Raw genomic sequence first — 26,263 nt, forward strand, 5'->3', positions numbered from 1 at the left:
TCTATACTACCCAAAGCAATCCCTATCAAAACACCACCAGCATTTTTCGCAGAGCTAGCACAAACAATCCTAAAATTTGTATGGAACCACAAAAGACTCCGAATAGCCAAAGCAGCCCTGAAAAAGGAAAGCAAAGCTGGAGGCATCATGATTCCAGATTTCAAGCTACATTACAAGCTGTAGTCATTAAGACAGTATGATACTGGTACAAAAACAGACATATAGATCAATGGAACAGAATACAGAACCCAGAAATGGACCCACAACTATATAGTCAACTCATCTTTGACAAAGCAGGAAGGAATATCCAATGGAAAACAGACAGTCTCTTCAACAAATGGTGCTGGGAAAACTGAATGGCGACATGCAGAAGAATGAAACTGGACCGCTTTCTTACACCATACACAAAAATAAATTCGAAATGGATGAAGACCTAAACGTGAGACAAGAAACCATCAAAATCCTAGAGCAGAACACAGGCAGCAACTTCTTTGACCTTGGCCAGAGCCACTTCTTACTAGATAAGTCACCAAAGGCAAGGGACACGAAAGCAAACATGAACTACTGGGGCTTCATCAAGATAAAAAGCTTCTGCACAGTAAAGGAAACAATCAACAAAACTAAAAGGCAGCCTAAGGAATGGGAGAAGAGATTTGTAAATGACGTATCTGATAAAGGGTCAATATCCAAAATCTATAAAGAAACTTAACAAACTCAACACCCAAAAAACAAATAAGCCAGTTAAGAAATGGGCAGAAGATGGGACGCCTGGGTGACTCAGTCGGTTAAGCGTCCAACTTTGGCACAGGTCATGATCTCAGGGCTCGTGAGCCCGAATCGGGCTCTGTGCTGACAGCATGGAGCCTGGAACCTGCTTCAGATTCTGTGTCCCTCTCTTGCTGTGCCCCTCCCCCATTCATGCTCTGTCTCTGTCTCTCTCTGTCTCAAGAATAAATAAACATTAAAAAGAAAAAAAGAAAAAAAAAAAAAAGAAAAGAAATGGGCAGAAGACATGAATAGACACTTTTCCAAAGAAAACATCCAGATAGCTAACAGACACGTGAAAAGATGCTCAACATCGCTCATCATCTGGGAAATACAAATCAAAACCACAATGAGATACCACCTCACACTTGTCAGAATGGCTAAAATTAGGGGCTCCTGGGTGGCTCAACTGGTTAAGCACCTGACTCTTGATTTTGGCTCAGGCCATGATCTCATGGTTCTTGAGTTCGAGCCGTGCATTAGGCACTGTACTGTCAGTGCAGCACTGTCTGCCCCTCCCCTGCTCGGGCTCTCTCTCTCTCTCTCAAAAATAAACATCAAAAAAAAATTAGTGATATCTTTGTGCTTAAAAAAAAAAGAATGGCTAAAATTAACAACATAAGAAACAATAGTTGGCAAGGATGTGGAGAAAGGGGAACCCTCTTGCACTGTTGGTAGGAATGCAAAATGGTGCAGCCACTCAAGAGAACAGTATGGCGGTTCCTCAAAAAACTAAAATTAGAACTACCCTATGATCCAGCCATTACACTATGAGGTATTTACCTAAAGAACACAAAAATACAGATTCGAAGGGGGCACATGGACTCCAATGTTTGTATCAGCATTATCAACGATAGATAAACTATGGAGAGAGCCCAAATTTCCACTGACTGCTGAATGCATAAAGATGTGGTGTGTACACACACACACACACACACACACACACGATGGAATTTTACTCAGCCATCAAAAAGAATGAAATCTTGCCATTTGCAATGATATGGATGGAGCTAATATGCATTATGCTAAGTGAAATAACCAAATTAGAGAAAGATAATACCATACAATTTCACTCATATATGGAATTTAAGAAACAAAACAGATGAAAGTATGGGAAGGCAAGGAGAAAAAGAGAAGGAAACAAACCACAAGAGACTCTTAATGAAAAAGAACAAACTATGGGTTGACAGAGGGAGGTGGCTGGAAATGGTTAGATGGGTGATGGGTATTAAGGAGGGCACTTGTGATAAGCATTGGGTGTTGTATGTAAGTGATGAATCACTGAATTCTACCCTTAAAACCAGTATCGCACTGTATGTCAACTAAAATTTAAATTAAAAAAAAAAAGTCTTTCACTTTGTGCACCTGAGAGCTCTTACGGACCCCTCCGCCCCCCAAAGATACTTGGACCACACTTTGAGAATCACTTTGTTAGAGCAAACCTTTCTGTCTCTAGAAATAAGAATATCCTGTTTGCTTTGTATGTCCTTTGAATTTGGGTGCTCAGGCTTCAGAAATCAACTAATCACCAGCAATGTTGTTACCACAAAGCTGATGTAATAAGGAAGAAAACACCACCAAGATATCAATAATCGATTAAAGTTTTTTCTTTTTGGTTTTGGCTTCATAGTTATGAACAAACAAATCCTCTGCTATAAGAAATTTATTTTGGAAAGTTTTGAGCCTTAGAAAGATTCAAAATTAAAGTTAATAGTATATATGCTTCATGATTTGATTTTTGTATCTTCAATTATGCCTAGTGATTAAATTTCATATTGACTGTGAAAAAAAATGAGTGTTATTTTAAACCACATTCTTTTGGTGTAATCTGTCACAGAACAGTACATATTTAACCAATATAATAACTTCATTTGAATTGATAGATTTGAAAGTTACAAGAGTTTAGAATTTTATTTATTTATTTATTTTTATTTTTTTTATTTTTATTTTTTTTATTTTTGGGACAGAGAGAGACAGAGCATGAACGGGGGAGGGGCAGAGAGAGAGGGAGACACAGAATCGGAAACAGGCTCCAGGCTCCGAGCCATCAGCCCAGAGCCTGACGCGGGGCTCGAACTCACGGACCGCGAGATCGTGACCTGGCTGAAGTCGGACGCTTAACCGACTGCGCCACCCAGGCACCCCAAGAGTTTAGAATTTTAAATATATTTTTTCACTCTTCAGAATGAAGTTCCATTTTAAATGACTTTAAAATGCAGAACTGTAATAAAATAAAATAAAATAAAATAAAATAAAATAAAATAAAACAAAACAAAATAAAATAAAATAAGATAAAATAAAATAAAATAAAATGCAGAATTGTAAGTTTTTCCATTTTTGGTTATCTAGTTCAAAATAGTAAAACCTGATGGAAAAATAAGTATGTTTTCTTTTTAATTTTTTTTAAGATTTATTTATTTTTGAGAGAGAGAGAGTGAGAGTGGGAGGGAGGAAGGGAGGGGCACAGAGAGAGGGGGTAGAGGATCCAAAGCAGCCTCTGAGCTGATAGCAGAGAGCCCGATGTGGGGCTTGAACCCATGAACCGTAAGATCATGACCTGAGCCGAAGTCTGACACTTAACCGCCTGAGTCACCCAAGTGCCCCTTCAATAGATGTTTTAAAGTAGCCAACTTCAAGAAAAAGCAAATTAGAATGTTTATTCACATTAATTATAGAAACGGCACTTGAAGCCCAAGCAATGCTCACTATTTCGCAATATAAGTCAACTTAAACTGAATAATAACTTTAAATTTCAATTTAATTTAGCCAGATTATAACTATTCTCTCAGGTTGAGGAGAATAATGACAAAGAACATCTGGACAACAACGAGGAAAATGTTGAGCCAGTATATCTTCAGTGTATATTACAGCTTCTTCTCACTTACCACAATCTTGTATTTTTATCTATCTGATTCCCCTTTATATTTATATTATCATCTCCCACGCCTATTTCTCAATTCTTCCTTTGCTTTTCTATTTCCTACTTTGGGAAGGCAAATAACATGAATAAAAGAAAAATGGAGAAAGAAATTCCCAAGGTTTACGGACAGCTTTTTAGCTGCCTGTTCCCCAGTGACAATTTCTTAATACCTGAATATTGTTTTTTCCCCACTAGTGTCTTAAAGAATGAGAAGGCACACATATTGGTTTCATAAATGTTTGACTCTTTTAGTAAACGAACTTAGGTGAAATGTAGGCATTACAAACACTTGCATGAAACTCTCGTGCGAAATGACTTTAAATCATGAGCCACCATCTACATAGTAAAGATATATCAACTTGTTGAAAAAACGTTAGGCCCCTGAAGGCAAACTTCTTAGCCAGCAAAGTTAATTCTAAAAAGTATAACAGTTTTGAAATACAGATTGAAAACAGAAAAGGTCAGATAGCCTATCGATTATTAACAGCATCGGAAACAGGCTCCCGTAATGGTAAAAATAAATGTTCTCACTTGTACTAAATCGCAGGACAGGGATTATTTGACTAGTATTTGATGCAGGTAGGAATATGGTGGCAGTTATGGTTGTTAGCAAAGAACTGGCAAAAAGCACCATTATTAAGCATAAAATGAAATTCTTCTTAGGAGACAAAGAAGCCTGAGATTTATTAAGTCAGGAAAAGTAGCAAGTGATTATATGACAAATACATTATGCTAACTTAAACATTCTGCTTTGTTAATTTGTTACTCACATTATACACGGTAAGTCGACTGATTAGTCTATTTCAGTAAATACTTTTATATCTGTAAGGTAAAAAATTTAAGCGTGGGCACGAGTGCTGAATTCCTGACCTAGCTCAACCTGATGTAAGGCCAATAGGTACTTTTGGCCACCAGGTGGCAGCTATTAGCTTTCCATGCAGAGTATGAAAACAGCCTAGAGATCCGAGGTTTCTGCCTTGCAAATTTAAAAATAACAATGTAATAAGTGGTATTCAATTATTAAGTTGTCAAGATAGGGAAGAGTATTTTTCAAGGAGAAAAAACATTAATTTTCTTAGCACCATCAAACTATCCTTAGAAAATTTTTAGTTTGCAATGAATAGTACTTAATACAGTGATTTAATTTCCCTTCTTTTTCTTTCTTTTTTTTAAAAATTTTTAATGTTTATTTATTTCTGAGAGAGAGAGAGACAGAGTACGAGTGAGGGAGGAGCAGAGAGAGGGAGACTTAGAAGCCCAAGCAGGCTCCAGGCTCTGAGCTGTCAGCACAGAACCTGATGTGGGGCTTGAACCCATGAACCATGAGATCATGACCTGGGCCAAAGTCAGATGCTTATTAACCTACTGAGCCACCCAGGCGCCCCAAATTTCCCTTCTTTCTATTGGACTAGCATGTGAGGACTGCTGGTGTAGATTCATCTTGACTGGATCCTGAAAGGACATGTTCTCCACTTGCTCAGGTTTATTTTGGTAAGAACAGGAAAGAGATATATACTCATAATGTTTTAAAATCTATATGACTATTTTTATTCTCAGAGTTGAGAGATCCCTTGTATTTAGAATTTTGAGCTTTTACCCACCCCCCAAACCAAGAGCACACTGTACACACTGTATGTTAGCCAATTTGACAATAAATTGTATTAAAAAAAAATAAAATAAAGACTTTGACTAGAATAGCAGACCAATTTTTGGAAAAGTGTTATACAGATTTTTACTGTTTATAAACATGGACTAGACCTAGGTCTTCCAAAATATGTTTAGGTCTTTTATAATATTTGTAAGGTTTTAAAATATTTAACATCATTTGTAAGATTTATTCCTTGGAATCTTACCCTTTTTTCATGCTAATATAAATGGATATGGTTGGACCTTGAGGACATTAAGCTAAGTGAGAAAATCAGACAAAGATGTATACTGTAAGACATCATTTATATGAGGAATTTTAGAAAGCTGAACTTGTAAAAAGAGAGTAAAATGGTAGTTACCGGGACTTGGGTGTGGAGGAATTGGGGATATGCTGTTTAAGGATACAAACTTGGAACCAATAGGTAAATAAATGCTGGAAATATAGTGCACAGCACAGTGATTATAGTCATTAATATTGTATCATAAACTTCAAAGTTGATAAGAAGCTAGATCTTAATTGTTCTCCCTACAAAAAGATAATAATTATATGACATGATAGGGGTATTAGGTAACACTTTGATGGTAATCATATTGCAATATATAAATGTATCAAATCAATCTACTGTATACCTTAAACTTACACAATGTTATATATTAATTATATCTCAATAAAAATAAGAAAAATTAAAATAAAATAAAAAAATAAAATTTTGAGCTTTAAGGTTAAGCATCTGACTTTGACTCAGGTCATGATCTCATGGTTCATGGGTTGGAGTCCCAAGTCAGGCTCTGCTCTGATAGTACAGAGCCTGCTTGGGAGTCTCTCTCTCTCTCTCTCTCTCTCTCTCTCTCTCTCTCTCTTTCTGCCACTCACCCACTCACACTTTCTCTCTCTCTCAAACTAAATAAAGAAACTTAAAAAATATATATATATAAAAATTTGAGCTTTACTTGTTTTATGATTTTCCAACATTCTCAGATGAGGTAAAAAGTGACAGTCAGTAAAACAAGTATTGAATATGTAAAGTCACCTACCTAACCGTAAAGTACAATACTATTGTTTTGCAAAAGTGTAGGCAAAACTTTTTCATTAAGACAGAAAATTATAACAGAAAAACATTTCAAACGCCCATATTTTAGCATCCAGTGCTTAGTCAAACCTATTGACCCACAAGGATGTTCTGTTCACGTTCACACCTGCAGAGCTTCACTTAAAAGGTCCACCTTTATGAAAGATTTTATTCTCTAAGGTAGACATCATTATCACTTGATCGCAACCTATTCCCTGTTCTTCTGGGAAGTCACCTTGATGTGGGTCCCTTTACACCCTCAGATAGAACTAATTTCTCCAATCAGGTATCAAGAGTTGTGAGCACTCGAGTCACGACAAACAAACAAAAAATACTATACCCCTCAGGCCACATAGTAATTGGTTTACAGACAGCCCAATGATGAGGAAATTCATATATTAAATATTTTAGTTTTTTGTGGAGCCTGTTAAGAAGCCGTGATCTATGTAATTCATCTGCGGGAAAAAGGGGGAATATTTAGGAGTTCTTAGAAATCACAAGTGAAAGATAAAGGCAAAGAAATATTTGAATTAGAAGTTTAAAGGTAACTAATATAAAAGTGTACAAATTCAACGTGAGTAACTGGAATAACAAGAACGAAGGCACTGCAGAACTCTGTGAATGAGGCCAGTGTTTCCTCTGTTTGTTAAAATAAATACCGGGACAGAAAGAAGGCATTTATTTATTTATTTATTTATTTATTTATTTTTATTTATTTTTGGGACAGAGAGAGACAGAGCATGAACGGGGGAGGGGCAGAGAGAGAGGGAGACACAGAATCGGAAACAGGCTCCAGGCTCCGAGCCATCAGCCCAGAGCCTGACGCGGGGCTCGAACCCACGGACCGCTAGATCGTGACCTGGCTGAAGTCGGACGCTTAACCGACTGCGCCACCCAGGCGCCCCAGAAAGAAGGCATTTAGATTAAAATGCTAATCTTGGTGCCACATTAGTGACATGAATCAATCAACATGATATTTATTTCCCAAAGAAGTAGTCATACCTACCTCTGCTCATCATCTGGCCTCTTGATCAAATTGAAAAGTATATGGAGAAGCTGATCTCTTTCTTTAGGCTCAGGATGTAGGCATGCTGTACACAATATGAGGGGAATCAACTCCTAAAGAAATATGAAGGCGGAAAAAGTCAAAGTAAAAATGCGTCGCAGAATATGCTCTTCTTCCCCCAGAGTATTCTTAAATGGACATTTAAAATGAAATAAATCACAACATACAAAAGAGCAAATTCTAACTCTGTAACATTGGTAATTCAAGAGAAAACACTGAAACATGTATTTATGTGGTGGTTGCAGAAAGGTGTGAATCACAATGTAATAAATAACATTACTGAAGATTCAACTAACCTTATTTTCTTATCCAGTCCTTCCCAATCGTCTACTAGTTTTTGGACTATAGAACACTATAAGCTGGCACAGGAATTTTATTTTTGAAGGTGTTTTTAAACAAAAACTTGCAGAAGCTAGCTATCTTTTAAAGCTTGGAAAGGTAACAGAAAATCAAGACAACTCATCCCACTTCCGCAAGTACAGTATCATCTGTTTTTATTAAGATTACATATAAGTAGTAATTCTGTACCTTCTCACTTAACCCTATGGCTCATTAAAAAGAAGACCATTTCCATAAGTGTTCGATGCTCTCAGCACTGCTACAGAGTATCAGCAGACATGGTTTATGTTCAAATGGAGATTTTTAGTAATATCGTACTTGTTGCACATTCAACGTGCAGAGGTAAATTCAATATTTTGTAGGAAAGTAATAACAAAAGTTTATTTCTCTCTTCCAAAGAAATATTTAAACCAAGTTTATTTCACATTTTAATTAAAGTAAGACAAAATTCTAATACATATGAAAAAGATATTAATGTTTTTCATTTTGGAATGGATTTTCAAATCTAATGAGAATAAAAGTCCAGAAGTGATACTTTCGGGAAAAAACTTTCTAAATTATGAAAATAATATTTTATCGTTACTTTTCAGTAATATATTAAAGACGTAACTATGATGTAATAAGAACAGAATGATTACAACCCCACCATTTCTTTTTCCCATCTATCTTCCTACCCACCAAAAAGTGCTAGTAGATTAAAACAGGAACTGACTGCTATGTAATAATGCGTGATATCCTGCAGAAAAGTCTACACTATAGGGCAAGTATCTACCTGTTTTGAAGATGCTTCCTCAGAAATGGACGATGCCATTTTTTAGAGGAGCTGAGACTGAAACTTGAATGACTTGAAGTTCCTTTCTACTATTTCTAAAGTCTTTACATATTATCTTAAAATTATAATTACCTGGTATAAATCTTAAATTGAAAGTACGAAGATAGAGAGGAGAGCTAAGAATACATCTGAGAAGTAAAAAGGAATTTGAAACGTTTATTCAGTCATCTTTCTATTTGGGCACCTCTGTAGGTTTTGCGTCAGTGAGCAAATGAAAAGGACAAGAAACAAAAAGTAATGAGGGAAAATGATTTTGTACTGGGAATGGAAGGCAAAGTATAGATATGGCTCCTATATTGTTCAGTAATGTTTTCACCAAAGACTCAATATGATGCTTGATGGATTAGTCTTGACTTTACAGAAACTGAACAGTCTTTTATGAAATACTACAGTAGGAGACCATTAATCTCAAGGACTCTCCTAATCCTTAGAGGATTCCATTTAGACTGCTAAGAGCCAACGATCCTCCTGAGAGTACTAAGACACTGCATCATCAGCATATCCCACTGAGAGAAGAACCTTAAAGATGAAAAAGCAGTTATTCTAGAAGGCACTAACAAAAGGAGAAATTATTTTAATGTGTGAAAATCAAGAAAAGCCCCAAATATTTTATTTGTATTTTCCCTCATGTCAGATTCTTCTTTCCCAAGTTTTCTTGCTTTCTCCTCAATGTTCTTCTTGGCTTTCCATTATCTCTACATATATACTTTTCCATAATCTTCCTCCATTCTCTTTCTATTGTACCACTCTTTAAAGATAAAGTTATGAAACACAGGTAATATATTTGCTGTAATTACAACTATATACATACATACTGTTTAAAATATAATTATTTAGCTTCTTTATCTCAAAAACAAGCATAGCAAAATAATTGTTCAACTATTCTTTGTGCCTTACATTTCCCACCCTTTTTTTTACATCATGAATCTTAGTGATCCTTAATCAGAGAGGAAGTTTATGTCCTACTATAAAGAATCTTTTAACTGAAATATGGCTATAGATGCGCCAAACTGAAAACCTAATGACAAATCACAAACCTCTCTGACTTTTAGTTTCTACAAGTAAAACATACAAAAATTAAGATTAGGGTAGAAATGGAAAATACTTCATATGCATTAATTCCCTTATCTATTGCTTATGGAATTGTTAAGTTTTCCTTCTGAGATCAAAGTTGGTCTCAGAAAGTCTTAATACAGGACTTACCAAAGCACTTCTCAAGACAGCAGCTATTACCAACCAATTCACACATGGGAGGAAAACCTTTGTCATTTCTTGTACCCTCAAGACTCTCAAATTCTATGAATTTAGGGCTCTGAAGGAAAATACTTTTCCCTTTTCTGAATCACAGTAATATGTTATGTTGCTATTTGCTTTTATTTCTTGCTGACAAAATTAACAACATATAGGAAGTCACGGCCTAACGTTTTTGGATGATATTCTATGCCAAGGAGAATTAGGTACATCTTGGCACAACAATGGCTAAAACAGTTATGTATAAAGTAGGCCAGTCTCTTCCTCTTTTAGAAATACACAGCTGAGAAGAGGCCCAGTAAGTGATGGTAGAAAAAAGAGGAAAGAGGAGTTTGTTTCTCATAGAATCAAGGATTTTAATTGTTAAGTTATGACTGGCTCCAAATATCTTAATTCCTCTATCATTCATTTATTTACTCACAAGTTCTATTTGTACCACTCTTGAAATAATGAATTCTGTATGTATTTGCTGTTCTATGTTCACATTTATTTACTGTGAATTCATCTTTTTCAAGCTTCTGAAGTATTGATACATCCACATCAGAATTTATTAAATCTGCTTTACCATTTGAACATTATTCATAAATTTATAGATTTGAATCAATATTCTCTTTGGTATCATCTTTCCAGTTGAAGAAGTCTAGTGTTTTGAAAACACTAATTCTTGAATAAAACATTTAAAAATTGGTAGCTGAATCTCCTTCAGAGGAAAAGGTGACAGTCGTTCAAAATGTCTTTAAATGACTGCATATTAAAAAATGCATTGAGAATAAGAGAGAAATGTTAGACATCATATCTAAAACTTAAGAATTTTGTACATTAAAAGATCCTTAAGCAAATTAGACTTAAGATTGCATGTTGATGAAAAATAATCACCATGGTGAGAAAACACCTATGGCTTTGGTAACATATCCAAAAGGTAATGCATCTCCCTACACACAAAAATTTACTGTGTCCACATTTCTTTTGTGTGTGTGTGTGTGTGTGTGTGTGTGTGTGTGTGTCCACATTTCAAGGCAACAGAAATCTTAAATATTTTATTTAAAACATGTTTTAGCAACTGATAGTACTCAGTAAATGTGTATTGAAGTGAAATATAAAACAGATGTCCTACAGATCACTAGAGAGGGAATCATTGCAGTAATCCTTTTGCAGAAGGCATTCCAATACTTTATTATCATTTTGGAAAAGAGATTTCTAAGGCCTTTAGAACTCATTAATCTAAAAGGCTTAGTAATTTACATTTTACTCAAGTAAATAACTTCTGCAATTTTAATAACAAAGCTGGTTCTCTCTATATGAAGGATCATCCACCCCTCAAACTCTCAGGTTGCCAATAGACTTTTGTACAGAATTAAATAAGAAAGGCCTATACCATTTTAATCCTCCTTTCAGTTCTTAAGTAAAACAAAATAACTTTTAATGGTAATAAATCACTTTAGAGATAGAAATGTCTTTAGAGAATTTTACATTTGATTTTATGAATATTTTTACTTAACCTTAGTCTTTTAAAGATTAGTGCCTTTAGACTACAAAAATGGGGATGGGGTAAAAAAGGAGTTAAAACAATGTGAATGATTAGATGTTGGGTGGGGGAATGAAGGCAAATTTTAACATTAAAAAAAGCATGGAAATGTTGATAAGATGATGACTTCAAGATCTGAAAGAATTCTAAAACAGAAAAGGAAGCATTACATTTAGATCAGATGCCAATGAGGAAATGTTTGAGTGCTTCCTGTCAAGAAGAAAAAAATCTACAGTTCTAGAAAGGTAATACATTAATCCAGTAAATTATAGTTCGCTGTTTGTCCTTACTCTTTCATTACAATTATTTCTTAGGGGTGCCTGGATGGCTCAGTCGGTTGAGCGTGACTTTGGCTCAGGTCATGGGTCATGATCTCGTGGTCCGTGGGTTTGAGCCCTGCATCAGGCTCTGTGCTGACAGCTCAGAGCCTGGGGCCTGCTTCAAATTCTGTGTCTCCCTCTCTCTCTGCCCCTCCCCTGCTTGCGCTCTCTCAAAAATAAAAAAAATTAAAAAAAATTATTTCCTATAACTCAAGCTTCATTTAAAACTTTTGGGTAGTTGTTATTTTAAAATTTTCCATCTAGTCTTTTGCCTAGAAATTAAGCAATACCAAATTACAATTTAAATTCAAGTTATGATAAGTGTACACCTTTTGATTTAGATTTTCAGCTTAAACTTGTCGAGATGTTGACAGTAATAGAGTTAGAAAGAAAGAAAACAAGAAAGCAAGAAAGCAAGAGGGGCGCCTGGCCGGCTCAGTTGGTAGAGCATGTGACTGACTCTTGGTCTTGGGGTCATGAGTTCAAGCCCCATGTTGGGCATACAGCTTACTTTAAAAAAAGAAATAAAAAGGAAGAAGGAAAGAATATTACAAAGACTCACACAAGAAAAAAAAAAACACGAAAAACAAGATTACTCACCTCTGGAAAAGTTCTATACTTCAAAGGCTGCTAAAATACCTATTCTTAGAATTATTACAATTCCTGAGGCTCAACCTTCAGGAAGCCTACGTAAAATATTTGAATGACTTTAAAACTCTGATACTGCTAAAGAGTATGTGATTTACTTCCAAAATTAACACATCCATACACATACACATTAAATAGGTAGAGAAGATGGACCAAGCTTACCACTTCACCATACTATTTTACTATTCTTATTGACTATTCTATTGCATAACTCTTGCAGGCGTTCAAAACAAGTCTCTCCAAAATGTGTCACTTTGACTATTTTGAGCTAAAGCCAATCAAAATCCAGCAGCCCCAAGAAAAACTTTACCTCTCTCTTAAACTACCAACAAGAATTTAGATAGGGGGCCTGGCCAGAAAGAGCTATCACCAAGAGATAGCTATTTTATTTGAATGACTCATCTGCATGGAGGAGAAACATCTAATCACCAAACATCTGTTCTTTTCTTATTGTCCTGTGAATCACCCTCCTCCTCTTTCTTACCCCATTCCTTCGCTCAAGATGGAAACTGAATTGCCCAGCTTGTCCTTGGGTCTTATGTTGCTATGGGACCCCCATACAACTGTGAATTTATTTTTCTCCTACGAATCTGACCTATGTTAAACTGATTACTAGACTAGCCAAAGAACGAGAAGGGTACAAGTGAAACCTTTTCCTCTTCAACACTCTCATTCAGTTATAATTACCTGGGCTTAGTTAAAAACATAGGTAAAAAATTCACCAGGGAGCAAACGTGAATGCCAATATAAAAGAGCAAAATTTGGTTTCTCGTAAGATCAGATACTTTAGAGATACTAACTATATTTAAAACTTTTAGACAATTGGTTCTCTCCTTTGTCTCTTTTTTTTTTCCAGCTTTAATGAGATTTATTTTATGTATCATAAAAATTCAAGTGTACATTCAGTGGTTTTTAGTATATTCAGAGTTGTGCAACCATCACCAATCTAATTTTGGAACAATTTCAACCTCAAAAAAAAGGCTTGGACTCATTCCCCATTTCCACTTGCCCATCCCCATTCCAGGCCCAGACTTCTTTGCTTTTCCGAGTCAGCTAGCTGAACGGCACATATTTCCTTGGCATAGAATGAAAATAAAAGTTAAATTTAGATGTATTATTTAAGAATGCTGTTAGAAGTAATCTTTTATGAAATCCTATTTTTAAATTACAGAATTTCCCCTTCAAATGCATTTGAAGCAGAGCTTGTGAAGAATCAACTTCTTTAGCTTATTTACTAAATACATATATTTATTCTACAATTTGGTTTGAAAGATTCAAGTTCGTCAATGAACCCATTAAAATGAATTACTATATAAGCTACAAAAAGAAAATTTGCTCATTTCTTTTCCTTCCCAAATCAATAGAACATGTTCGTAGGGGTACCTGGGTGGCTCAGTCAATCGTCTAACTCGATCTTGGCTCAGGTCATGATTTCATGGTTGGTGAGTTTGACCCCCACATTGGGCTCCACATGGAGCCTGCTTGGGATTTCTCTCTCTCCCTCTCTCTCTGCTCCTCCCCTGCTTGCACTCTCTCTCTCTCAAGATAAAAAAAATAAACATAAGTTGGTAAAAAAAAAAAAGATTATCATTACTTAACAGCATATAGGAGGAAAATTTTTTTTTTACTTTTTATTACTTCTGAAATTGGGATGTACCTTACAATGGAGAAGATGTCATAATTTAATTGGAATTCTTTCTTCTTTTTTTTTTTTTTTTTTTTTTTTTTTTTCAACATGTATTTATTTTTGGGACAGAGAGAGACAGAGCATGAACGGGGGAGGGGCAGAGAGAGAGGGAGACACAGAATCGGAAACAGGCTCCAGGCTCTGAGCCATCAGCCCAGAGCCTGACGCGGGGCTCGAACTCACGGACTGCGAGATCGTGACCTGGCTGAAGTCGGACGCCCAACCGACTGCGCCACCCAGGCGCCCCTGGAATTCTTTCTTAAAGGTACTTAATTATTACAATTAATGGCATCTTAGACTTGAAATATGGTATGTTAAATTTAGAAAAATGCTATCATTGTGACCAAAAGATTGAGTGAGGGTGTTTACTTATCTTTTAAAAAACAAACAACACTAACATCTATATTCACTGCACTTTCCACTTTTATTAAATATAAAAGTTTAATTTATTAGATAGCTTTAATTAGCCTTTATGTCACCCCCCTTTAAAACAATGGGTCATAAAATCAATTGAATGGATCATAAAGAGCATTGTTTTTCTTTTTTATTATTTATTTAGCTATACTCTTTATTAATTAAAAATATTTATAAAATCATGTTTGATATTGATTATCTTCTATTTTAATGTTTTATATTTCATAAAGGTAAGGCTTGATTTGTCAAATTTTAATTTTTTAATTTTTTTAATTTTTAATTTTTTAATTTTTTTTCCAAACTTTCATTTTAATTATATCCGTAATTATATACTGGCACATCAGGTAAAATGCCTCTCTTACTGAGAGTGTGGCCAATAATATCTGAAGAAACACTAATTTAAAACATGTTTAAAAAACTATTATAAAAAGGGATGCCTGGGTGGCTCAGTCAGTTGAGAGTCAGATTCTTGATTTTGGCTCAGGTCATGATCCCAGGGTCATGGCATCATTCCCTGTGTTGGGCTCTGCAATGAGCCTGGAGCCTGCTTAAGATTCTCTCTCTCCCTCTGTCCCTCTCTCTCACTTGTGCTCTCTCTCTATAATTTTTTTTTAAATTAAAGAAAATAAAAAATAAATGAGACTATAGAACAACTAGATATTATGCAGCCTTAAGAATGAGAAAGTTCTTTATGTACTGACATAGAAAGAAACAAAAATATGTTATATGGAAAAAAAAAGCAAAGTAAAGAATAGTGCATAGAGTGTAGTACCATTTGTGTGAGTCATGGAAGAAAGATCATATATTTGAGTTTGCTTACACACACAAAGTATCTCTGAAAAAATACAATGCAACTCTAAAATAATATTTGGAGACCTTAATATCTCAGTTTCAATAATGGATAAACCACTAGATAGAAGATCAGTAAGGAAATCAAGGACCTGAACACTATAAAATAATTAAACCTAATCGACAGATACGGAACACTCAACCTGACAACAGCAAAATATATATTTTTCTCAAGTATGGAACATTCTCAAGGACAGACCAGATGTTAGGCCAGACAATTCTCATAAATGTTAAAACTGCAGACCAATGTATCTTATGAATTTAGATGCAAAAATGTGAAAAAAATGTGCAAAAATGTACAAAAAAATACTAAATCCAACAACATTATTAAAAGAATTATACATTATGACGAAGTGCGATCTACCCCGGAATGCAAGGGTGGTTCAACACATGAAAAATCAAGAACATATTATACTACATCAAGAGAACGAAGGGATAAAAATCATCATCTCAATGCAGAAAAAGTATTGACAAAATTCAATACCCTTTTTTGATAAGAATATTGCAAACTAGGAACAGAAGAAAATATTCTTAATATGATAAAGGCATTTATGAAAAACCCACAGCCAGTATCATACTCCATGGTGAAAGACTAAAAGTTTTCCCCATAAAATCAGGAAGAAGACAAAAATATTTGCTTTCTCAAAACACCTCTATTCACCATTGTACGATAAGTCCTAGCCAGAGCAATTAAGCAAGAGGAAGAAATAAAAGCCATCAAAATTGGAAAGGACAAAGCAAAACTCTATTTGCAGATAATGTTATTCTAGATAAAGAAAATCACATAGAATCCACCAAAACCTACTAGAACTAATAAACTAATTCAGGAAAGTTGTAAGGTATGAAATCACCACAGAAATATCATTTCTGTTTCTATAAATGAGCAATGAACAATCTGAAAGGAAATTAAGGGAAAAATTCCATTTATAATACCGTCCAAAACAATGAAACATCTAGGAACAAGTTAAACAAGGAGGTGAAAGACTTGTACACAGAAAATGAGAAAATATTGCTGAAAGCAATTAAAGACATAGATAAATAAAAAGAATTCCATGTTCATGAATTAGAAGAATTACTGCTGTTAGAATAGCAGTACTCTCTAAAGTGATCTATAAATTCAGTGCAATCCCTATCAAAATTCCAATGACCTTTACTGCAGAAATGAAAGGGGAGTATCAAATTCCTACGGAACTGCAAGGGGCTTAGTACAAAGCTACAGTAATCAAAATAGTGTGGCTGGTACAGGCATAGAGATAAGCATAAAAGACCAAAAGAATTGGTCTCACAGAACTGAGAGTCTAGAAATAAATCCAAACATCTGCAGACAAATGATTTTTGACAATGATGCCATAACTATTCAGTGGGGAAACATTTCAACAAATCGTGCTGGGACAACTGGATAATCACACGAAAAGAATAAAACTGGATCCCTGCCTCACTCCATATATAAATACAAAATGGATTAATGATCTAAATCTAAGAGCTAAAGCTATAAAACTATTAGAAGGAAGCACAGGGATAAATAAATCTTCCTGACCTCTGACTTGTCAATAGATTCTTAAATTTGATACCAAAAACACAAGCAACAAAAGAAAAAATAAATAAATCAGACTTAATAAAAATGAAAAACATTTGTCCACCAAAGGACATTATCAAAAATGTGAAAAGACAACCTACCAAATGGAAGGAAACACTGCAAATCATATAAAAGGGTTTAATATCCAGAATTGTTCTTACTCCTATGACTCAAAAGCAAAGACAAACAATCCAATTAAAAAATGGGCAAAAGACTTAATAAAATATACTAGAAACTAATAATATTTATTGCACGTGAGATGGTGGCTCAGGGAGAGGGGAAGAGTTTTTGTTGTTTATCCTCTTACATTTAAAAAGATGTTAAACCTGGTGAATGTATTACTTAATCAAAACCTTAAATCCTCTTTCTAATTAAGCAGCTAGGATATTATTATGACCAATCAGTTTACTGAAGGACGTTTTAATTGTAGTTGCATACCAACAAAAAGGCTTATACTGATAAGAGATTATATAAAAACTTGAGAAATAAGAAAAATCAAAATATCCTTTAATCACAAGACCTTTTTAAAAATACATATTTAAGGAATTAAGATGAAATATTAAATAAAAATAATCTAATATCAAAGGATGAAATGAAATAAAAGTTTTGTCCTTTCATGCCCTGGGATTGGTTTCAAACCAAACCAAAATAAACTTCATTATTTACCAATTTAATTTCAAGAAAATACAACTTTTGATACAAATGGTAAATTTTCTGATAGAATAACGTACAAATAAACAGATCAACGATCACTTCTTCATGAAATTATAAGTATATATTTTTTAAATACAAAAACTAAGGTCAGCCAGAAAAGTAAACATCATACCACAAACAAAATATGTATGTATAAATACATATGCTTAACATATATATTTATATATAATGTATCTGATTACTGATGATGCAAATTCATAAATACTTCATGCAGTACAATCAGATTTTAGTGGTAGAGTCTTTTATGATAAAAAAAAAGGGGAAATTAAAATAAAAAAGGCTTAAACTGCATCTCATAACAATTAGGCTTCTGTGATATTTTAAAGATTATATTAAGGAAATATAGTAAAAGGGATGCAAACATTAATGCATTGCATTGATTATGTTACAAGCTAAAAAAGGAAAAGAAGCTCAAACACCATTCTGCCAGGCAGAACTGCAAAACAATCTGAAATTGGACACTGATCCTTCAAGATACAGAAAATTTTCCACATGTATTAATATCTCACCACTATTTTTATATATTAGGTAAAATAAAACCACCAGTAAGAAAACAGTCTTTTAAATCTTTTTTTTAAATCCAAAACACCTATAGGAATAAACGTTTTTAATATAAGTTTTACATGTAAGTCTCTACATGTAAGTCTTCTTGAGGATCAGTACAAATTTCTTGTGCTAAACAAATAATTAAGAATAAGCTTTATATGGTTTTGCCAATGCATTGTGTACCTATCATACTGTAGGTCCCATGGATTATGATCGAAATCAGTGGTAAATATTAAGAAGATGATAGAAGAAACTTATAGGATACATTCTAAAATATTCTTAACTTGTTTTTTTATTTTAAAAAATGCTGTGAACTGGAAGTCGATTTCATAAACTGAATTATTCAAGTAAATTATTAAACTTGATTACAAAGAAATCATCCACTGGCATTTAAATTAGATAACAGTAACTTTTTATTAGTCTTTTCTTGGTTAAATAGAACTCTAACGATAACTCTCTACAGTGTGGCTCACAACAAAGGCTAAGTGTGCTAAAATATATTGGCTACTATAGTTTGGATATTTTAAGCATGTGTCAATAACAAGTTAGCTACAAGAAAAACAAAAGAAGGTACTTTCAAAAGTTACTGTAGTCAATGCTCTAACTATCCTATCATCATAAGACAAGTATAATTATTGACAAATATAATAAAACTAACAATAGGTAACTACGAGTACATTTAGGAAAAAAGTTACATTATTAGTCCCAGTTAATTTTCAACACACAGGGTCTATTTTTGTAGACATATTAAGCATATTGTATCGAGAGCAGAGATCAAATAAATTAGTTAAAAAACGGACAGTATTCATGGCACATAAATGGACCTACAGTAATAGTTAGTGCTGCAGAAGCTAATGATGCTTTAAGCAAAATTGGGAAAACATGAATACCATGCAGTTTTACCGAACTCACCTGACAGAGGTGTAAAACCATTCTCTAGGAGCAGAGATGCATGCACAAAAGTAAGAATATGATTGCAAGTAATAGACTTTAACAAAATAAAAATATAACACTAAACTTCAAAATGACGAAAAATGGACAACACGATGAGATTACTGGGATGAAAACACTTTTATGTGTCTCACCTCTCTCTTTGCCAACAGCACATTAGGAACAATGTGTGGCAGGCAGCGTCCCAGCATTAACATGACACTTTTCTCACTGTCTGCAATCCGAGACACCTAGAAAAACCAAAGAATTAATAAATGATGACAGTATTTATTATGATGACAGTGTAGAACTTCCATGTGTGATCGTACCTGAAGTTCATGCTTTAGACCCTGCCACCTCTGCTCCAAATACACATCCAAAATTCCAACTTATGATGGCAATGATAATAACAAGAACATCACCATCGTCAACAATAACTGTGTTCCCAAACAGGATCAACATTTCCGTAAGCAAGAAATGGATGGAAAACACCAGTTAAGAAGCAAGGGTGAATCCAAAGAGCCCCACTAGGCTGCAGTTCTGGGAACAAGTAGGGATAACATAGGACTGAGGCAGCCTCAATGATCTTTTTTTTTTTTTTTATTCTTGAAAAGATGCCCACATTGCTACAATCTATGATTACAGTGATAGTTTATAGAACGAAGCTGCATGCAAGAGGAGGCCCGTGGAGGTGGACCCAGTCTTGCAGGGAGGATGGCCAGAGGCCAGAAATGCATCCAAACCAGCCTCTAGCTCTTTCACGTTCTCAATGACTTTGTGAAACAGAAGCCCGCGGGAGGTCAAGTGGGACCAACCACAAAACAACCGGAAAGGGAGAAGTGAGTATATAAAGATAGAAAAAAATTTTCATGAAATACCCTCTCAAGACCAACCTCCCACAATTACAAAGCATTTGAGGAAAACTAATCTGAGAGCTAACAGACCCAGCAATTGAAGATAACCATTACTAGTGAAGTAAAAAATAATGGAGTAATCTAAAAATAACTAAAATATAAACAATGTGTACCCTTACATTGGTTTTCTGAATTGTACCAAAGAGAGGCGTATTACCATATGTCAGTAGACATAACAAATTAAAAACAGACTACAAAAAGTCAATTTAATACTAAATAAACTTTAATCCAAAGAACAGAGAAATAACCAACTATCTTCCTTGAAAGTTTAAATTTTAGGAACTATTCTTAGAGCATTATTTTAAAAAATAGATGGGTATTTGAAATAGTCTTATCACAGTTGCTTTTGGATGAGATACTGAGAAGAAAAACCAAGTGTTTTAATAAAGCTCCAAGACAAAAATGGTATAATTTACCTCTGATCCTAAACGACTATCTGCTGACATTCGACAAAAAGAAAGTAGAGCTTGGTGGAAAGCAGGAGACAATTTCCTAGAAGAAAAATTGGATGAAAAGGGGACAATACCAAATAGTTACCACTGGCATTTAGAAGGTAAGCTGCACATTATAACTCCCATTCCTGCATTAATCCTGCTCCTCAAATGCCGACTAGATTTTTCAGCCACCAATGACCTGAAGGACACTTCAGCAGAGAATTATACAGGGGGAAAAATTAGCAGTCACTGCTGATCTTAAAATTGTTTGATGTTATGTGAGTGAGCAGCCTGTAAATATCAATGGATCAAACCTGAAGGGTACAGCAGGTCAATGATTATAGAAAGGACTTGCAAAATCTGAAATGAGGACTTTTTTGTCTCCAATTCTCAGTGGTCCCAGAAAGGTAGATAGTGGATACAAGTTGCTGACAGGAATCAAAGTTTTGCGGCCCTATCTAATGATAAAATGATAAACCTCAGTGTTAGAAACCCACATAAAAGAGGGAAAAATTAAAATAAATGAAGCAGAGGTTCAGTCAACATTCAAGGTATTTTGTAAATAAAGTATTTTTTTTTTGTAATTAACAACATTAACTTATTCATGTTAAATAAATGAGGTTAAAACATTTATATTTCTAAAAAGACACTAGTTTCTATGTAGTAGTGTTCATAAAACACGACTGAGCTGTACTTCATGTGCTCAATCCACAAAGGGATAACACTAAAAGTTACAAAACGGAGCTTATTTAGTATACGCTACAAAGTGGCATTCAGTAATTTCTATGATGACAGTTACAGTAATGTACGAAATTTGAGTCTATTTGCTCATTTATGTTCCTTTTCCCGTATTCTTTCAGGGGACTGTCCATAATCCATTGAATTGCCCAAGCCGGAAACCACAAATCAGCCTTTATCTCCCCCTTTCTTTTAACCTCAAATCCAACCAAGCTTTTACCTTTTATCTAAGATTCTACCCGCTTCTTTCTAGTACAAGTCAGGCTCAATCATTTCTTACCTGGATTCTTCCAACGGATGCTCTGTTGGTCTTCTTTCTACCAGTCTTGCTACCTTCCAATCACCTCTACCTCAGAGGACTCTCTAAAACCATCATGTCCCATGAGGTAAAATGGCTTATATGTCTTAGTCTCTGCTTAAACCTTACTAGCTTCTTCTTAGTTCCCCAAACGTGTGGTATTCTCCTCTCCTCCCTGAGAGGGAACACCCTTCCTCCTACCTCTTTGTCTGGTTAACTCCTACTTGGTTGTTAGGTCTCAGGTTAGACACTTCTTCCCTGAAACCTTTCCTGCTCTGATGACTAGCTTAGGTGCCCTGATTGTGTGTTCCCAAAGCAAGCTGCACTTCTCTTATATTACTATTTTTCATACTTTATTATGATTGTCTGATTGCTCATCTCTCACACTATAAGGTTTGTGACTGAAGGGATCACAGCATGTTTTGCCTTCCACTATATTCTTTGTTGATACCACCTGGCACATAGTTAGTTAAGGGCTAAAAAAATTAGTTGAACAAACTGAACGACCATCTTTCTCTAGGAAGTGGCTTTGGCATATCAAAAGAAACAAACGGAAGTACTCCTAAATACTAAAGAACTACTACAAATGCCATTATGGTTGCATATCATAACAGATTTTTATGACTCTATCTTACCCTACTAGAAAAAAAATGTACCTTGAGAACTGAGCCATATCTACTTCAACTCTGTAACCTCCCTTATACCTAAAGAAAAAGTATGGCTAGTGGGCATACAAAAGGTTGTAGCTCATCAGTGGAAAGATTTTCTTAAAAAAATAAAATACAAAAATCACATACTTCTTACTAACAATGAGTAAAGTCTAAAAGAAATCAGTCATGCTTTCCTATTATACCCCAATATTAGGTGTAATATCCATCTATTCAATAGGAAGAGGAGGGGCGCCTAGGTGGCTCAGTTAGTTAAGCGTCAGACTCTTGGTTTCAGCTCTGGTCATGATCTCACGGTTCGTGAGTTCAAGCCCTGCACTGGGCTCTGTGCTAACAGTGCAGAGCCTGCTTGGGATTCTCTCTCTCTCTCTCTCTCTCTCTCTCTCTCTCTCTCTCAATCTCTCTCTGCCCCTCCCTGGCTTGCTTGCTCTCTCTCTCTCAAAAATAAATAAATAAACTATAAAAAAAAATAGGGAGAGGAAGCATGACTGTGTGGTTCAGAATACACCATAGGATATTTGTGAGGATTAAATAAATTAGGATACATAAAGAATTTAGAACTGTGCCTAAAATATAAAAAAGAGTATAGTAAATTTTCTTTTCTTTAACGTTTTTGTTTGTTTGTTTGTTTTTTATTTTTGAGACAGAGAGAGACAGAGCATGAATGGGGGAGGGTCAGAGAGAGGGAGACACAGAATCTGAAACAGGTTCCAGGCTCTGAGCTGTCAGCACAGAGCCCGACGCGGGGCTCGAACTCACGGACCGTGAGATCATGACCTGAGCTGAAGTCGGCCGCTGAACCGACTGAGCCACCCAGGCGCCCTGTAAATATTCTTTTCTTAAAATGACTTTTTCATATTACAACCTAAAAACATTTTTAATTATATTCTCTCCTCCACCGGAAAACCTGGATCGTAAAAGGGCAGGTGCCATTATTTTCTCATCAAAGTTCAATCACTGAGACCCAACAAAAATTAAATGAATCAAGAGGATATTAATAATACAATATTAGTAATGGGAGCAGACACAGGAGAAAGGACTAGGAGCAGAAACAATTTCCCTATTTACATTGGTAACTGTAATACCAACAGCTCATACTGAGTCTGTTAATGACTGGATAGAGAAAAAGTAAAAATCAACCACTACCAGTGCTTAAAGCACATAGAACATACATATTATTTTATGAGTTTAAGTACTTGGCTAAGATAGAAGCTACTCCATTTATGTTTTAATCCTCTTTAATATAATTTCACTTAGTAATGACTTTGTGATAGGTTTTTGTTTGGTTTTTTTGAGACATGTACTTTGCTATGTGTTCATTTCATGACAAATGTAAAAACTCATACACGTGACCTGCAAAATAAACAATGAAGCTCCTCCAGTTTGGCAAGAAACAAAATACATGAAAGATGTACTTCAAGACACAGGATGCATACTAACCTATTGGGCTTATCAAAATGGACTGTGTTTTTACTTGATGGAGAAGAAGAGGGCATTTCTTCTCTTTCCCTCCTGGGGAGAGAACTTGGGAAATTCTCCTTAGGAATAGAGGAATCCGCTTCATCTGATTTTGAGAGATGGATATCCTTGTCTTTTTCCTTGTCTGAACTATTTATAACTGGATTCTGTCCAGTGTCTTCAGAGTCTTTATGATCCAAAGAAGGCTGAACAGAGTCACAAACCACTGGGATGGCAAAGTGTTCATTTTTGAGGAAGTCCATTTCACTGTAGAAAGAAAGAGAAATTATCAGAGAACAAGTATATTTCTTAAAACTTTGGCAATAGCATAAACCTCATAATAGATTTAATTCATTAAACATATAACATATTAATAGAATATTGGTTGGCAACTGATTAATCTTTTCTGTACCATATACACGAATGCTTCATATACCTAAAAGTATAGCTACAAACTCAATGAAGCATAAAAATGGCCTTATAAACTCTGCTTTGAACTGGCACTTTTCTGTATTTGCAAAATGGGAAAAACTGCATCCAACCCACAGGATTAAAAGAAGGATTAATGAGATAATCTGTGGGAAATATTTACATTAATGTGAGGGAGTTATTAATACTGACACAACTAATAAACACTATCTTATTCCTTCGTTCCAAGAGTTAATCAATTATATGATTACTACAATTACTTAATAACTTTTGCAGGGGGTGGGGGGAAGAAGATATTAAATATATAAAGCAATTAAAAGACATTTTTTCAGAAGTATTAGAATATGAAAAATTACATCTTACAACTGAAATGTTATCTTATATATTTATATAACGTGCCAATTTCTTTTAAATCTTTAAGAGATTTTTTAGAAATGATGATTAAGTACTAACCTTTCAAGTCTTCTGATTTGCTCCATCAAAGACCATTTCTCACTATTTAATAAACTAATTTTATCTTCTAATTTCTGTACTAGCAAGGAGTTCTAAAATCAAAATGGGAGAAAAACAGAAACTCAAGATCTCATAGCATGCTTTGACACAGTTTAAAAACTTTTTGTGGACTTGACTAGTTAGTTAGTATTACTCACCTCTACAGTCTGAGGAGTTTCAAGGCTTGGAGGAAGGTTGCCTAAAACTGGTGTAAGAGCCTCTAATTCATCTTCTTCTACACCACTGGCCACATCCACAAGATCTTTCCCCGTCACCTGATGGTTTCCAAAATCTCGGTAGAGTTGCAGTAAGTCTGGAGGTTTTGGAATGTTTAATCCTACATCATCCCATAGTTCAAAATCCTAAAAGATAAATAATAACAACATTAAAAAAAAACTATGATGAAATTTTATCCTGCATTTTTGAGATTCATTTTATTCCTTACAGGCTAGTATCTTGAAAACCCAACATAATCATAATGTTGTTGTAAGGTCAAAGGGTAAGGTCCAAGTAGGTAAACAACACTGTTAACTTATTTTACATCTATCTTCCACTGTCTAATATTATTCTTGTAAGTTTCTCGATGTTCTAGGTAAACAGGTTTAACTGTTTTAGATGTCAAATTGTTGCACATTTTATGAAATCTTTTTATGAAATCTCTTTAAAAACGTTAACTCTTAACTTTTAAATTGCGTTAATTTTCAACTTATAAAATATACTTAAATATTTGCATGAAATCATAGAACATGTCTATCTACATGAAGAAAATCTTAGTTCATAAATTGTACCCATTATTTACAAGTAAACTCATTGATGGCATTAATTTTGTTCTTCCTTTATTATTCTAAACTACATAAATTTAGTGTAATCTCTGGTGGGTAAGCAAGCAATTTAATCTGCTTGCTTTCTTGTTATAGCTGTTTGAATCTAATTTATATTATTTTTCTTAAAAAATTTTTTTCTAAGTTTATTTATTTATTTTGAGAGAGAGAGAGAGTGTGCACAAGTGGGGTAGGGGCAGAGACAGAGGGAGAGAGAATTCCAAGCAGGCCTTGCAATATTAGCACAGCGCGACGCGCAGCTGGAACTCGTGAACCATGAGATCCTGACCTAAGCAGAGATCAAGAGTTGGATGCTTAATTGACTGAGCCACCCAGGTGCCCCTAATCTAATTTATATTATTAAAAATGCTTTCAACGATTTTCAGAATCCAAATAGCTCCTCTTTGGTTTGCTGTACATAAAGCATTCTCTTGAATTCAGTCTAACACAATTTTATTACTAAAGTACAAAAAGGCATAGCACCTCAAGCATTCTAAGGGCAAAGATTTTTTTGAAGAGCTTTATAAAATTCCAGAGTAATCAATCACATGCAAATATACTGTCCTATCATTCTTTCTCTAATACATCAAAATTTAGTACTAATTTGGTATCTTGTAACTTATTTATTTATAATTTATTTGGGAAACCTTCTTTGAGAAACTATGCCATATTCATTGAATGTTCTAAATGTGATACTCATTCCTTTGAGACTTTATTTGAATAATGACAATAGCCATTATTGACGTTTAAATCTGAAGCAGATATAAGGCAGGTATTAAAAGTGGGGGCTTTGGAGAAATCAGACTCAACTATGAAATTCCTGTCTCCATTTATTACTGTTATAAATTAACTGGAAACTTAAACATATCATCTGTAAAATGGGTATACTTACCTCTGAGGATTTTTGTAAGG

At 34.7% G+C, this 26,263-nt stretch overlaps 1 protein-coding gene across 10 annotated transcripts in view; it reads right to left on the reverse strand.

Moving 5' to 3' along the window:
• RELCH (RAB11 binding and LisH domain, coiled-coil and HEAT repeat containing) overlaps positions 1 to 26,263 on the reverse strand; it is a 124,812-nt gene that overhangs the window by 63,514 nt on the left and 35,035 nt on the right. For 7 of the 10 annotated variants that reach the window (XM_058691891.1, XM_058691886.1, XM_058691892.1 and 4 more), the window contains 7 exons: positions 24,689 to 24,892; positions 24,492 to 24,583; positions 23,592 to 23,876; positions 20,430 to 20,505; positions 19,255 to 19,350; positions 19,082 to 19,105; positions 7,409 to 7,521 (listed from right to left, as the gene is read on the reverse strand). In XM_058691891.1, the coding sequence (XP_058547874.1) occupies positions 7,409 to 7,521; positions 19,082 to 19,105; positions 19,255 to 19,350; positions 20,430 to 20,505; positions 23,592 to 23,876; positions 24,492 to 24,583; positions 24,689 to 24,892 (890 nt within the window). The remainder of the gene's footprint in view (positions 1 to 7,408; positions 7,522 to 19,081; positions 19,106 to 19,254; positions 19,351 to 20,429; positions 20,506 to 23,591; positions 23,877 to 24,491; positions 24,584 to 24,688; positions 24,893 to 26,263) is intronic. The other 3 variants (XM_058691893.1, XM_058691890.1, XM_058691889.1) reach the window with 1 other exon arrangement.

The sequence above is a fragment of the Neofelis nebulosa genome, chromosome 11, assembly GCF_028018385.1.
Source record: "Neofelis nebulosa isolate mNeoNeb1 chromosome 11, mNeoNeb1.pri, whole genome shotgun sequence".
NCBI lineage: Eukaryota > Metazoa > Chordata > Mammalia > Carnivora > Felidae > Neofelis > Neofelis nebulosa.